The following is a 16114-nucleotide window of genomic DNA, read 5'->3' on the forward strand; positions in this document are numbered from 1 at the left end:
AAAAATTAAGGGTGATGAATGAATAGTGCATAATCTTGTAATGTCGCAAATATTATGGAACGGAAAAAGTAGTACAATGACATGCATTATGTGGAAACGGTTAGAGATAATAAGAGGGGGTTGAATTGTTGTTTGATAAGTTTAAGCGTTTTTGCCTTGTTTTTGCGAAATAAAAAACTTGAACTTAATCCGCAAACTTAGAAAGAGACAAAACAATTTTTACGTGGAAACCTTATAAGCCTAAATAGAAGGAAAAACCATGACCCTTCAGGATTTCAAATTCTCTACTATGTTTTAGACAATTCGTTACAATTACATAAAATAAACAAAATAGGCCAACAATTCTCTTTTTCTTTCTCTTTTCTCTTTCTCTCGCTTACCACGAAGCTCAAGCTTTCTCTATGAAGGTCTCTTTCTCCGCTAAACTTTCCCAAGTCTAGTTACAATAATTCTCTCAAAAACCCTTTTACAAAGGCCAAAAACCTAAGGATAAAATTAACGAGTTGCACAAGAAATATTTCTAAGTTAATTGGCAATTAAGGAGCAATGAATATTTCTTGTTAATTTTCTACACAAATAACCGGTTAAAAATTACGTTCTTTTATATAGGAAAGTCACGTAATTTAGTAAGGAAAATAACTACCCACTACACTCCTTAATCCTAAAATTAAAATTAAGGAGGGATAAGTAAAACATGTTTTCCAAGTAATAAAAGCTACGATTTTTATTTTCTAAGTAAGGCAAATTAATTTTCCTTAAATAAAACCTAATAATTCAAGCCTATAGACGTGGAGAAAAATTAGGAGAAGTTTTCTTCACCACTTTAGAAAATGTGACAGTTATTTTAAAAATAGTTATAATTAAAATTATTTTGCCAACTAACTCTTCAATATAATTATGTAACAAATTAATCTTACCTATACATCAACTAAGAAAAGCAGAAAATACTTTCTTCAGAACTTTTCCGTTGATGCTGATTCTTCCAGACTTGAATATTGGAAACAAAGCACTGTTTCTACTCATCAACAAGTATCGTCAAATTATCAACTTAAGAAGAGTTGACTTCCTGTCTATATTTGATATCCTACATCGATCTTCCTATTCCTATATTAGTGATATTATGTTCGGTATTAGCGTTACACTACTCTAATAGAGCCTAGATTGGATTGGCTGACGGTTCTTGTTTTCTTTCCCAATGTCCCACATTAATATTAACTTTAATTACCAAATTGATCATTATCCACTTTAATTATGAACCTAATTTACTAGATAAACGATTACTTGCATGACTCTACTCTTTTAGTCTTTTTTAAGTATTCAACTGTTCTTCAACAGGCTTCAATGTAAAATCAACCCCAAGTCAATTTTCCACAAAAAAGCAACTCATTCCTGGAATTTCTCTTCAATCTTATAAATACCCATCTTTTTTAATCTTGTTTTATGTCCTTTCACCATCACTTTCTACCCATTTTCCCTTTTTTTTCCCTTTATTTCTTCTACTTGCTTACTCGTCTGGGTTTTCTTTTACTACTGTTTTTAATACTTAATTCCCATTTGTTTCACTTTTTCTGGGTGCTTGTACTAAATTTGTACTATTATATATATCATACATTTCATTTCTTTTTACTTAAGAAACCCATTTGATTTCCTGTTTTTATGAATGTTTAGTCTTATTGGTTTATTTCATTGTACAGACATGCAGATGATAGAAAGGGAGAAACTCTGAATTTCTTTTGGTATGTTTTTTTATATATATGGATCATTTTTCAGGTTATATATATGTATATATATATATATATATATATATATATATGTTTTCATCATGGGTTTTTGAATGTTTGATCACTCTGATGATGTGAGTTAGTGGGTTTATATGCAGATGGTAATGATGAGTGGAATGAACAGAGCAATGAAGGGTGTTTCATTTGATGAAATAAATGAGAGAATTGCTAGAGACTTTGGCTTTCTTAATAAGGTGTTTTCATGGTCTTTGGATGATATCTTCAATGATAATCTCTATAGTGAGAAGGTTTATTATACTCTTCTCTCTTTTCTCATATTATTTAAATTAGTTCAACATTTATTTAGTAAGGAAAAATTGTTGAAAACTACCTTAAAAAAGAAGAAAATCACTTTTGTTGAAATTTTCTTTTGTCAAAATTCATAGAAAATTATTTTTGTTTGTAAAATAGTACCTACTAACAAAAAAAAAAGTTGTTCTAGGTAGTTTTTTTTTCACAAAAGTAATGTTTTTATAGGTATTTTTCAACAATTTTCCATTTATTAATTGGGGTGTTTGGATAAAAAAAATCTTCTTAATCCTTTGTTTAAATGAGCACAACATAAATTTCTACTACTCCCTCAATTCTGGAGTAAAGTTCCCACTAGAAATATTCACAGAAATAAAGTAAAATAGAATATTTTAGATAGTGGATATAATATTTTATTCAATAATAAATTTCATAGAGTAAAAGTAGAGATATAAACATTAAAAAATTAATGTTTTTGAAAAGGTTAGCAAAAACATGTGGTGAAAATTGCTATAAAAATATTAAAAAATTAAGTTAATGGAAGATATGTGGGATTACAAGCATTATTAAAATATTAAAATGACATTTAGAAAAGTTACTTTTATCCAAAAATTTATGACATAAATAAAAAGATTTTTTATGGAATTATAATTAGAGCACCAAAAATAGCAAAAATAGGAAATGAGAACTTTATAAAGAAAAGGGAGTAGTATTTACTCTCTTTGGTATGTCACATGTTAAAAATTGATGTTTTTTAAGACAAGTGTGTCAAACTCTATAATATACTTGCATATTTGTAGATTTTTCTATTTGTTATGCTCTAAATTGCATGGGTTTTCTGATGTATATGTGACAAATTTTCAAATGAGATTACTTAATGTACATTTATTGTCTTAAGTTCTTAACGATCATTTGTAACCTTAGAGTGATCATTTATGGTTTAAAAATGATCACTTTTAATAGTCAAAGAAATCTTTTACAACCTTTAAATAATTAGTTATAATCTTACAATGATCAATTCCAGAAATATATGACATATTTCATAATGAGACGATTTTTATACAAGACTCGTTGTTATGTGATGACTAATAGTAATGTGGTGGTAACAATGACCAATTACCAATATAATGTAATGTTATGGTTAATTTCCAATAATTGAAGCTCTACATGATGATGGAATTTGGTTGACATTGCCATATTCCAGATATACATGCCTGCAGTGCAGGGAAGAAAGTATTTTCTTCAATAAATTCTCTTAGCACTTGTATTCATCAGGTGTCAACAGTTTTAGACTAAGAGTTGGCGCCTAGATTGTCTATTTAAGAACTTCTCCAACCAAATTCTCTGTAGAAAACGTGTATAATCACAAGTATAAATACTTAAGCCTACCTTATTTAGTATGGGCTATGTTACTCGGACTCTTCTTTTTGCTTCACGTACCCATGTCTGATCCTTGATACTCGGACATTAGTATGGCACATAGACTGAATGATGAAAGTTCTTGTAAACTGCTTTTCAACTCTCCAGCTGGAGTTCTTGCTGGAATCATGAAAATTTTGCTTAGATTGAACTTTGAATGAATTTTTTTGAAGAGATTTGGTATGAACTTGTTCGAGTTATGGTCCATTTCAGGTCATGCAAATTCCAGATTCCTTTGAGACTATATCAGATTATTTAAGATCCTATGTTTATCCGCTTTTAGAAGAGACACGGGTAGATCTTCGTTCAAGTTTGGAGATACTATCAAGAGCACCTTATGCTGAAATAGTGCAATATCATCCAAGCGGACGTGATCAATCTCAACATTTGTATGACATTCAAGTAGATGAATGGAGAAACAGATTTAATGATCGGGGCAAGGAGCCATACAAAACTTTGCCGGGTGATATATTTGTCCTAGTGAAATCTCGGCCTGAAACAATCTATGATTTGCAAACGCTGGCACAAATATGGACATTGGCCTCGGTAACAAAAATTCCCAAAGTCGATTCAGAGTACGAGGTAGATGATAATAGTTCATCAACGTCTTTCAAAGTGATAGCATCAAAGGACTTCGATTCAAAGGATAGGGAAGATGATAACAACTCTCTTTTTCTGGTGTTTTTGATGAATAGCACCACCAACAAAAGAATATGGAATGCCCTACACATGTCTAAAAATACGAGAATCATCCAGGGAGTTCTGCAAATGAACAACGCGGTTAGTTTTGCATTGTATTATAGTTGGATTCTATTTGTTCATCTGAGACAGTGACATAATTTCCATCTTAAGCTATTGTGACTAGCATTAGAGTACTGCATTTTGAGATCTAGGGGGGTTCAGCAGCATGCTTTTATGACCTTTTTAGCAGCTCATCTAACTTCAAAATGCTATTTAACAACCATGTGTTTGGGGCATGTAGAAAGGGTAGTTGAGTTAGAAACATTACCAATGATTTGAGTCGTTATGCCGTGTGCCCATTTTCATGACGTATCATTTAGGGTTAGAGGTGTTCAACGGGCCGGAGTGGGTCAAAGCCCGTCTAAACCCGACCCATGTGACCTGTTCTTTAGAAGTTTATATAATAGTTTTTTAATTCTACTTTATGGCCCGTTGGGTCAACCCACCTATGTGTATCATAATATCATATAAAAATATTAAAAAAAGTGGTAAAAATTTTTTCGCAACTAATTTCTATAATTATCCGACCTGACACGGCCTGATCCTTTACACCAAGTAGGGATAATGGCCCGACCCGTTATTGACCTGACCCGCTAATGACAGGTTAAATGTGAACCGACCCTTGACCCGTTGGTTCAACCTGCCTCGTTAAACAGCTCTATTTAGGATGTTGGCATGTAGGCGCAAGTGGTAAGCAGACATGTTAACTTGATGTTATAGAAGGTATCTCAATTACATAATTGTATGTACATGTGAATTTCAGGATGAAGACAGTGAGAATCCTTGTGGTTCATTTAACAATGACTGCTTTTTTGAAGACTCTTGTATGGAAAGTTTAAATTCCTCGCAAAAAGAGGCTGTCGTAGCTTCACTGCAAGCAGTACAATGTGAGAATAAGTCTCGTGTTCAACTTGTCTGGGGTCCACCAGGGACCGGAAAAACAAAAACTCTTGGTACTTTATTATATTATCTCAGGAGAATGAACATTAGAACATTGATATGTGCTCCAACAAATGTTGCCATCACAGAAGTAGCTGGTCGTCTTTTGGAGCAAATTACCAGCTCGTTTCCAAAGGATTCAGGAGGCTTCTTGGGTGATATACTCCTCTTTGGAAACAAACAAAGGTTAAAAGTAGGAACAAAAATAGAAGATGTATACCTTGATTATCGTCTCAAGAGACTAGCTGAATGTTTTGCTCCCATAACTGGATGGAGGGGCTGTTTCATATCGTTATCAAATTTTCTAGAGGATTGTGCTTCCCAATATGAAGTTTATGTGGAAAATGTGTTGATCAAGAGCCGGGAAGAAGGCATTGATGAACGTGATTGTACTGGAAAAATCGAACCGTTTCATGTTTTCTTTAGAAATCGGTTCAAGGCAGCTGTAAAACCTGTCAAGCACTGCATTTCTATTTTTTGCACCCATGTGTCTAAAGGTGTCATTGGAGAACATAATCTGACAGAGATGGTGTTTCTCATGACTCTGCTCGAGTCCTTTGAAGAATTAGTATTTCAAGATGGTTTGAGTTCTCATGAACTATTAAAACATTTTTCTTCGAAGGAAGTTGAGAATCCTTCTGCAGTTGTGGTGGACTTTAAGAATATACATCTGCTTGAAGCAAATAGGATGAAATGCATTTCTGTGTTAAGAACTCTGCACCGATCTCTTGGTGGGAAATTCCCCAATATTATGAATAAAGAATCCTTAACTGAGCTCTGCTTTCAAATGGCATCAATAATCTTCTGCACCGCATCGAGCTCTTATAAGCTTTACACAACACCCGTGGAGCCACCAAGCCTTTTAGTTGTAGATGAAGCAGCACAATTGAAGGAATGCGAGTCGGCAATACCCTTGCAGCTCCCTGGTGTACGGCATGCTATACTTTTCGGAGATGAGTGCCAATTGCCAGCAATGGTTAATAGTAAGGTGTGCTTAATTTTAAAGTACTCTTGTGTTCCTCAAAGCTCAAATTTTAAATGGCATTCAATATTCCTTTTAACATTTTCCTTTTTAGATGTCTGAGAATGCTGGTTTCGGACGTAGCTTATTTGAAAGATTGAGTTCACTGGGTTGGCCAAAGTACCTCTTAAATGTGCAATACAGAATGCATCCAGCAATCAGTTCATTTCCTAACACGGTAATCTACTTGAAGCAAATTTCGGATGCCCCTTGCGTTAGGAAAAAGAGCTATGAGAGACAGTTTCTTCCTGGGATGATGTATGGGCCTTATTCTTTCATAAACATTTACGAGGGACGGGAGGAGCATGATGATGATGGGCGTAGTCGAAGAAATATGGTTGAGGCTGCAGTGATTGCTAAAATACTTCATAATCTCCATAAGAGTATGTTTTGATGATTGCATGATCATATTGCCTCAAATTCTATTCAATTGATAGTTTTTTTGTTTTTATGGTGCAGCAGTTTAGTGGAGCAAACAACTAGAAGTATATGTGTAAATAAATGTAGTTTTATTTTGATGGAAGTGAAAATCTATTTGTTGCATCCATACCTTTCTAAATATAAAAATTATAGATTTACAAGTTTACATGGTAGATAATTGTATGAATGGAGATCAAGAATTCATTTGGACAACCATTGAGATTGACTTATTGGTTCATATAGTCAGCCTTAATTTTTAAAGATCAAGTTTTTGGCCTTGTTCTGTATAGAAAACATTGAGAAATAATTCATGAGCTCTTGGAGCCTCTTTTTAGGTTGTGCTATGCTTTTATACATGTCATGTTAGCTTCAAAGTAACTCATTGTTTTTGTTTTGCAATGCAGCATGGCGACACTCAACGCAGAGGCTTTCTGTTGGGGTTATATCTCCGTATGCCGCACAAGTTGTGGCCATTGAGGAGATGTTAGGGAGAAGATATGAAAACCTTGATAACTTTGGTGTGAAGGTGAGATCTGTTGATGGGTTCCAAGGGGGAGAGGAGGACATCATCATATTTTCATCGGTAAGATCTAATAATGCAGGAGAAATTGGGTTTATTTCAAGTTCTCGGCGTACAAATGTGGCCCTCACCAGGGCAAGGTATATTTTTGAATTTGTTTGTTTATTTTTGTTTTTTAAAGGGTTGTTTCTAAAAATATTAGTTAAGTAAAATCTTATCTTATGCAGGCATTGTCTTTGGGTACTTGGAAATGAAAAAACTTTGATGAAAAGTGATTCAATTTGGAAAAAGTTAGTCTTAAATGCTAGGGAGCGTTGTTGTTTTTTCAATACCGATGAAGACAAGAGCTTGACTGAAGCCATCATAGATATTAAGAAGGAGCTGAACCAACTCGATGAGTTGCTTAATAAGGATAGTGTAGTTTTTAAAAGTGCGAGATGGAAGGTATGATCTCTTTTTTAACTATATGTTATTTAAAGATTGAAAACGATCGCCAAATACTTACGATGTTAAGAACAAACAACAATGAGCAAAATTAAGTTTGACAAAGTAACAAACAAGGACACAAAGATTTAAGGAGGTTCACCCAATGATGGCTACGTCCTCCGTGGTGTGTAGTTTATGTTTATATTATATCAAATGAATACAAACAATACTTCAATATGAAGAATTACAATTGAGATAGAGATAACAACAATAGGCTATGTGTTTGGCTTAAGGGTTGTGTTTGATGTGTTTTGCATACATGAAGTGTGGGTATGAGAGCCCTATTTATAGTGCTAGGTACTTGAAGATGAATGGCTCACATAAATACATAGTTAATTTAGGGTAATGAATACTATGAAATAACTCTAAGAACTTGAAAAGGCATTATCTCAAGAGTCACACACATGAGACTCTTCACCTTAATCTTCATTAACACCAATAATTCCCATGAATACTCTTCACCTTATTACACCCTTTTGGATTCCACAACTCAAGAGTCACACACATGAATTCAACCCTTTAATGTGCACTCAAGTCACACATTAGTATAGTATCATTTATAATCACATTAGTATACTACCATTCATAACAAAGATCTTTCGGAGAATGACAGATTTTAACGCATTACCCGTCTCGTGTTTTAAGGTTATGTTTAGTGACAATTTTGTCAAAAGCTTTTCGAAGCTTCCATCAACTGGGGCAAAGAAGTCAGTTATGAATCTGCTTGTGAAACTGTCAAATGGCTGGAGGCCTAGGAAAGTAAAAGCTGATCCTGCTTGTGAGAGCTCTGTACAGATTGTTAAACAATACAAAGTTGAAGGTCGCTATGTTATTTGCACAAATGACATTGTGAAAGAATCTCATGGGTATATTCAAGTGCTGAAGATATGGGATGTTGTGCTACTGGACGATGTAGCGAAGTTGGTTAAAAGACTTGATAATATATATGCAACCTTCACTGATGATTTCCGAAGTCATTGCAAGGATCGGGGACTTGATGGGTACGCATTTTTCCTACATTTTCTGTTAAAATTGAAACTTATCGTTGTCATTTCATAATTGAGAGAGACGAATACTAAAACTATTACTTTTTCATTTGTAATGAATATCTTAGGGAGCTTGAAGTCCCAAGAATGTGGAGTAATTCAATTGACATTGTCCGTTATAAAAGCAACGATGTCGAGCCAACAAGTGCTTGTGATGGTGATTTAGATGTCACAAATTATGCTGAAAATGCTAAAGTTAGCGAAAGTTTATTGTTAATGAAGTTCTACTCTCTGTCTGCTGGCTTAGTAGGTCACCTTCTGTCTGATTCTGACGGTAAAGCTTTGGATTTGCCTTTTGAAGTAACAGACGAGGAGTTTCAGATAATTCGTCATCAAAAAAGTTCCTTTATTTTAGGAAGGTCTGGTACCGGAAAGACAACCGTGTTAACCATGAAACTATATCAGAAAGAGCAATTGCATCACTTGGCTCTTGAGGGCTTGGCTGATGAAAATAGAGACGCCACCGGTGTGAATAATAGCCCCTCAATGGGGAACGGGGAGAAAGAAAATGTCTTACGCCAGCTTTTTGTGACAGTTAGCCCTAGACTTTGTTATGCAATAAAATCTCATGTTTCTCATCTGAAAAGGTACATAGAGTGTGCTCTTTACATTTTCCCCATCTATGTTTGTATTAGTATTGTCTGTTGGGTATAGTAGTTTCTGTTTAGATCTAGAGAAGTCAGAACAGATTCCATAATATGCCTCTATCTTCTACTATTACTTTTCAAAGTTGCATGCTAATTTGGCCCTGGCTTCCTGCAGTTTTGCCCGCAATGAGAGTTCTATGAAAAGTGACCCCGTTGATGCTGACTACGTCGATGATAGTGATCAATTTAGTGGTATCCCAGACTCATTTGTTGGTGTTCCTCCAAACTCATACCCTCTTGTGTTAACTTTTACCAAGTTCTTACTAATGCTTGATGGCACATTGGGTAATTCTTACTTCGAAAGATTCCATGATGAACTGGATTTCTCTAGTAGAGGAAATATTAGTATAGTTGCTTCTTTTATAATGAAAAGGAAAGAGGTTAACTATGAGAAATTTAACATGTATTATTGGCCACACTTCAATTCACTACTTACCAAGAAGCTGGATTCCTCTCGAGTTTTTATTGAGATAATTTCCGTTATTAAAGGTGGTCTTCAAGTAGGAGGAACCGTTGCTGGTAAGCTTAGTCGAGAGGATTATCTTCACTTGTCTGCGGGACGGACATCAACTTTAAGTCGGTCCAAGAGAGAAATCATATATGATATATTCTTGAACTATGAGAAGACGAAGACAGAAAGAAGAGAATTTGATTTATCTGATTTTGTGAATGATCTTCATCGTCGGCTTAAGTGTGAAAGCTATGGTGGTGATTTTATTGATTTTGTTTATGTAGATGAAGTACAAGATCTGACTATGAGACAAATTGCTTTGTTTAAATATATTTGCAATAATGTGGATGAAGGATTTGTTTTTTCTGGCGATACAGCTCAAACAATCGCAAGGGGAATTGATTTTCGTTTTCAGGATGTCAGATGTTTATTTTACAATGAGTTTTTGGGTGAAAGAAGTGACATGGGTAATGGAAGCCAAACAAGAGGACAAATGTCTCCGATATTCCATTTGAAGCAGAATTTTCGTACTCATGCTGGTGTTCTCAAGTTAGGAAAGAGTGTTATTGAGCTTATTTATCATTTTTTCCCTCATTCCATCGACATTTTACCCCATGAGACTAGTCTTATCTTTGGAGAAGCTCCAATCTTGTTGGAATCAGGATCAGAGGAGAATGCCGTTATCACAATATTTGGTAATGCTGGAAATATGAGTGGTGGTAATCTTGTCGGTTTTGGAGCTGAACAAGTGATACTTGTACGGGATGATTGTGTTAGGAAAGAAATATCAAGCTACGTAGGGAAAAATGCTCTCGTGCTAACGATAGTTGAGTGCAAAGGGTTGGAGTTTCAGGTAAATGAAAACTTAATATCTAAATGTAGCTATAAATTTCAATGAATTTAAACTTTAATATGATAATGGACTGCATTTATTTGCTGTCTTTTAGGATGTTCTGCTGTACAATTTCTTTGGGTCCTCACCACTAAAAAATCATTGGCGGGTGATATACGAGCTCATGGATATGAAGAATTTGCTTGATTCAAATTCGAAACCAGCTTTTCCTAATTTTAATCCCGCAAAGCACAATGTTTTATGCTCTGAGCTGAAGCAGCTATATGTTGCTATCACTCGAACCCGACAAAGATTATGGGTTTGTGAGAACAAAGAAGATCTTTCAAAACCGATGTTTGACTACTGGAAGAAGTTATGTGTAGTTCAGGTCAGGCAGTTGGATGATTCACTCGCACGAGCTATGCAAGTTGCAAGCAGTCCAGAGGAGTGGAAAGCACGGGGCAAGAAGGTCTCTCTGTTTTCTTAAAACTTCTGTTCGTAATTTTTTTCTTTTATTTATTTTGCAGTATGAAAATAAAAGTCTATACGGTATTCCATTAATATACACTGGTACCATTTGTATTTCTTTCTTTACACTGTTTTTATTTGCAGTTGCTAGCAGTGGAAAACTATGAGGTGGCAACAATGTGCTTCGAAAGAGCAGGTGATAGACACTGGGAAATTTATGCTAAGGCTGCTGGGTTAAAGGCATCTGCTGATCGTAATCTTTTCTTGAATCCCGAAGAAGCCACAAGCATTCTTAGGCAAGCAGCAGAACTTTTTGAAAGCATAAATGTGTCCCGGAAAGCTGCAGATTGCTTCTATGAGTTGAAGGAATATGATCGTGCCGGTACGCCATTTCATACATACTAATAAAAATGTTAGAAAATGACGAATATCATCCTTAGGAAGTTCTTGACTAATAAAGTTATTTTAGAGGATGATAGCTGATTACACGACAATATTTACTTGATTTAGAATTTGATTTTTTTTTTAATTGGAGCTAAATTAGGGAATGTATTTATATAATATAATGTTTGAAGTATTCGTTTGATATTTTGTTTCTTCATCTATTAAATCACATTTCTATATTTCAGGTAGAATATATTTTGAGCTAGGTGAGGAGCCTGATCTTCAAAAAGCCGGTAATTGTTTCACCTTGGCCGGGCAATTTGAACGTGCTGCTGAAGTATATGCCAAGTCTAAGCTTTTCTCCGAGTGCCTTTCCTGTTGCACAAAGGGGAAGTTGTATGACTTAGGACTGCAGTATATTCAGGATTGGAAACTCCACGATATGGGCGGAGAAATAGACACGATTGAACATGTTTTCCTAGAAAATTGTGCTCTTTCTCAGCACGCACACGGTGATAAAATCTCCATGATGAAATTCGTTAAGGCTTTTCGTTCAGAGCATTCCATGCAAATCTTCCTTAGGAATTTGGGATGCCTTGACGAGCTTCTAGATTTGGAGGTTGAACTAGGAAACTTCTTAAAAGCCGCTGATATTGCAAGGGAAAGGGGGAACCTTCTACAGGAGGCAGATCTATTGGAAATGGGTGGGAGCTTCAAGGATGCATGTGAACTGCTTCTGCATTATGCTTTTGCTGGTTGTCTCTGGGATAATGGTAAAGGCTGGCCGTTAAAAAATTTCTCGCAGATGCAGGAGCTGCTGCTCAAAGCCAAGGCCTGCGCTTTTAACTTAGAGCCATACGATCTTTATAAGATTGTTTGTATAGATAGCTTGATTTTTTATAACCGAAACTGTTCCCTGTCTGAGCTGATGCAATTGCTGTCCATCTCGAAGAGTCATAAAAATCTCAGAGGGGAGATATTATCGACTAAAAGAATCTTGGATGGGATGCTTCAGGTTGATATTTCCAAGTATGAACAGGATACGGATATCATAGAAAATTCGTCTATGCTACACATGAAAAGAATTTCTCGGAACAAGGTCTCCATCGAAACCCTAATTTATTTTTGGAACACATGGAAAGAGACTGTTTCGAGAATATTGAAGTTTCTCAAGGATCTCGAAGAAAATCATGCAAGGGATTCTCCAGAACTTGAGTTCTGTTTTCACTACCTCGGGATTCGAAAAATGGGTTCTGGTACAAGTGCAGTTTACATTTGTTTGTACCCTGATGCTGAGTGGATGAAAGAGGTTGACAAAACTTTTTTCGTAAAGTTCGGAGAGTTTGTCAAAGTTGACATCGAGCACTTGTTAGCCGCTGCACATAACCATTGGTCCATGGAGCTACTTTCCACTGGCATGAAGGTTTTGGGTGTCCTGGAATCCATTCAGAAGAACTCATGGAAGTTTCCTCTGTCAGATTTCAGAAAGACTAAACTAATTCTTCGTATTTTTGAAATTGCACAACTGCTTTTGTCTTGCAAACCTTTAAAGCAAAGGTATCAAGACCTAAAATCCGTGCAGGGATACAAAGATGTTTCAGTATCCGAATACTTCAAATGTGTGTTTCCTCTAGATTGGAGAAAATCCGTGAGCCAAAGCATTATAATTTTGAGAGAGTCTGAGATTTCAATGAAAATATTGAAAGAGGTAATATTACGGAACTTCCAACGGAGTGATGAATTGACATATGGGCAGCTAGGGCGCGTGGCGATGGTGCTGCTTGGATCACCTAAGGATAATTCTGAATCTTCACCATTGGATCTCAGAAGTCTTGACCCTAATTCTCCCTGGAAGCCTTTAATTCAGGTTCTCTCTCGGTGTGTTGGGGCTCAAGCCCAACTTAACGAGCCCCTTGCTTGTTACCTTCATAGAGCTTTAATGGATGTTTATGATGCCAATTGGAGGGTAAGAGATTACATACCGCCATTCTGTTTTCTATATCTAGTTGATCGCCTATTGTTTTCCCTTCTGGAGTTCCAAGGATACATACTAATAACTCGATCATCACTTGTTGAAAGTTTTATTAATCTTAATTGGGAAGTTAACCCGAGTACAAATCTGATGTCTTCGGGTGAGAAATCTAAGTTTCTACAAGAAACTTATCTCATTTTTGCTAGAATACTTTTTCACTTGCTCGTTAACACACAAGAAACTGTGCAATGGGTGAAAAAGGTTGGCATCAATGCAAAGGAAAATTTTCCGTTGCTGCTTCTGAGATTAGTCGTTTTGCTGTGTGTACTATTTGAGAACTCGAATTTCTTTTTGGAGGAAATTAAAGAATCGCTGAGAAGGCGAGATATTGTTAATCAATTGCCACACGCATTTTTAAATGCCTTACAATCACAGCATAAAGTTGGCATCAAAGTTGCTATTGCCCGAGCTTTTGATGCAATTGGAGATCCTCTAGTTGTTGTAAGAACCGAAAAACTTCTTACGAGAGAGTCATTACGTAGGGGTGTCATCTATCTGGATTATGCTGGTCAGAGTAAAGAGGAACTGCTCAAAATCCTGTTCCCAAATGAAGAGAATGGTTGTCAAGATGGATCTAATGCTGCTGGTATCAAATCAGGCATATTATGTGGCGCCATTTTCCCTCAGAAGAATGAAGAGTTCCATGACAGAAACATTTGGGAAATATTTGATTTTTTGAAGTTGATTGAAGACAATAGCAACAAAAGTCAGCAACGAGTTGTGTCCGATGCCCCAAAGATTAAGGTAACTCTTGATTATCTGGGAATTGTTTGGTTAGACCATGCCTTTTTCTTTCAAGTCTTGAACCCAATAGGGGATTTATCAAATTTCATATTGTTTGGAATTTGTCCCTCTAATTATTACTCTTAAATGTTCCTTAACAGTTGTTGATTGATAAAACATGTGATTTGATGACAAGAGCCATGGCAATGGAGACTAGTTTGTGTACTGATGAGCATAAGATACTTTTGGAAAAAGGTGATTGCCTAGTCTTTGAATTACGGCTCTTATCAGCTGCGTTGGATACAAGGTAACTTCAATTTTCTTGCCCAACTCAACATGTATAAGGTGCTTGAACTCCATGATATTCTTTAAATTTTTGTCTCAAGATGCCATTTTCTGTTTGTGGGCACGTAAAAAACACTTAATATTCAACTAAGTTTTAAAAAGCGCGCCTTGAGCTCAGGCTCGGCTGAAAATGCCTCGGCTAGGTGAGGCAAAGCCCACTACAAGAGGCGTGCGCCTTGGGCGCCTCGATGCGTTTCACACCTTGTGCACCAGTTGCGCCTTTTTGTTAGGCTGTGTAATTAACTTATGCTTGTTTGTTGGATAAAGAAATATGAAGCTCGAAAAACCGGTGCTTCTTTAAGAATTACAAAAAGCATGTGAAGAAGAAAATAGTTGTTCGAATGGGAAATAACCTTTCTTTGTCAATTCAAGGACGTTTTCTCCGGCCTTTCCTTACGTGTGTTGTTTGGAAACTATAATTATTTAATCTAACACTCCATTGTATGATAACTTCCCACATTTGTCCCATTCTCATGCTGATGCAAATTGGCAGATTGGGCTCTCTGTTCTTTCCATACAATCTTTATATGTTTTGTTCTGGATTAATGAAACAATTTTCATTTTCAAAAAAAAAACTTCACACATCGGAGAAAGTGAATAATATACATCGCTTTATAAACTTTGGGAATAACTCTACCCACTAGTTGGTTTTAGTAGTGAATCTTTGCAAATATGTTCCGAAATATTATGTTGATGCAATGTCATTTGTTCAACTGTTGCTCATATTCTCTCCGTTTCCCATGCTTACAAACTGAGATGATTTTTGTGTCAGCGTACGACAACTCAAAGATAACATGATGTTGATTGAAGATGGTGCAAGAAGGCTGTTATTAGGAAAACATGTGTTTGAATACTTTCTAAGTCCTCTAGTTCCTCAAATAGATGATGCAACAACTTCCCCGGAAGCAAATGACGCTGAGCAAGGAAATGAAGATAATGCAGAGGTTTTCGACGATGTGAAATCGAAAGAGGTTCATAAGGATGATACTTTAGTACCTTCTGAAAAGCATGTGGGCAGCCAAGCTTGTGAGAAGAACAGAGGAAAAGGTAAGAAAAAGGGGAAAGGTGGCAACAACAAGAAAGGCAAGAGATAGAAACATGCTAATTGGTAGGTACTACTATTAATTTGAAAAACTTGTATAGTGAAGTATAATAGGACTTTTACTAGACTACTATTATGTCAAGTTGAGTATATGTTTTGAGGTAATGTGAGCTATAAATTGCTTACTCAAAGATTTCGATATCCGGTTTTTCAGACCGGAGCCGCATAGTGATTTTCACTATCCGGAAAATCAAATATCCGAAGCCGAATCGATTTAGTATCCGATTTTGAACATCCCTAATGTTACCCATTACTAAAGTACAACTGGAAGCGTAATGGTCATCTCCGCAAAAGAGACCCACAAGTCGACTATTCTTGGTAGCAACCTTGGATGAATTGGCCTTGTTACGAAAGGTCGAATAAAATAAGCTTTTTTATAAAAAAGATTTCCAAAATAAGCTTCAGGAAATCTTAAATTTCTATAATAAGCGTCTTTATGTTGGAGTCTAAGGTTAGGTTTGTTCTCTGTAACTAACAACGACCAAAGAAAAAAAAATCTTATTTGTTG

The 16114-nt window shown here is 35.8% G+C and overlaps 1 protein-coding gene across 1 annotated transcript; it reads left to right on the top strand.

Moving 5' to 3' along the window:
- The first annotated feature begins 1321 nt into the window (after positions 1 to 1321).
- LOC130809813 (uncharacterized) lies at positions 1322 to 15835 on the top strand. The gene is made up of 16 exons (XM_057675634.1): positions 1322 to 1572; positions 1695 to 1736; positions 1880 to 2029; positions 3663 to 4229; positions 4954 to 6117; positions 6206 to 6533; positions 6975 to 7230; positions 7318 to 7534; positions 8222 to 8577; positions 8691 to 9209; positions 9385 to 10573; positions 10668 to 11021; positions 11165 to 11402; positions 11650 to 14180; positions 14321 to 14466; positions 15277 to 15835. The coding sequence occupies exons 3-16, from the start codon at positions 1880 to 1882 to the stop codon at positions 15596 to 15598; spliced, it is 8337 nt and encodes a 2778-aa protein (XP_057531617.1). The 5' UTR covers positions 1322 to 1572; positions 1695 to 1736; the 3' UTR covers positions 15599 to 15835.
- Positions 15836 to 16114: the final 279 nt, after the last annotated feature.

The sequence above is a fragment of the Amaranthus tricolor genome, chromosome 4, assembly GCF_026212465.1.
Source record: "Amaranthus tricolor cultivar Red isolate AtriRed21 chromosome 4, ASM2621246v1, whole genome shotgun sequence".
In the NCBI taxonomy this organism is placed as follows: domain Eukaryota; kingdom Viridiplantae; phylum Streptophyta; class Magnoliopsida; order Caryophyllales; family Amaranthaceae; genus Amaranthus; species Amaranthus tricolor.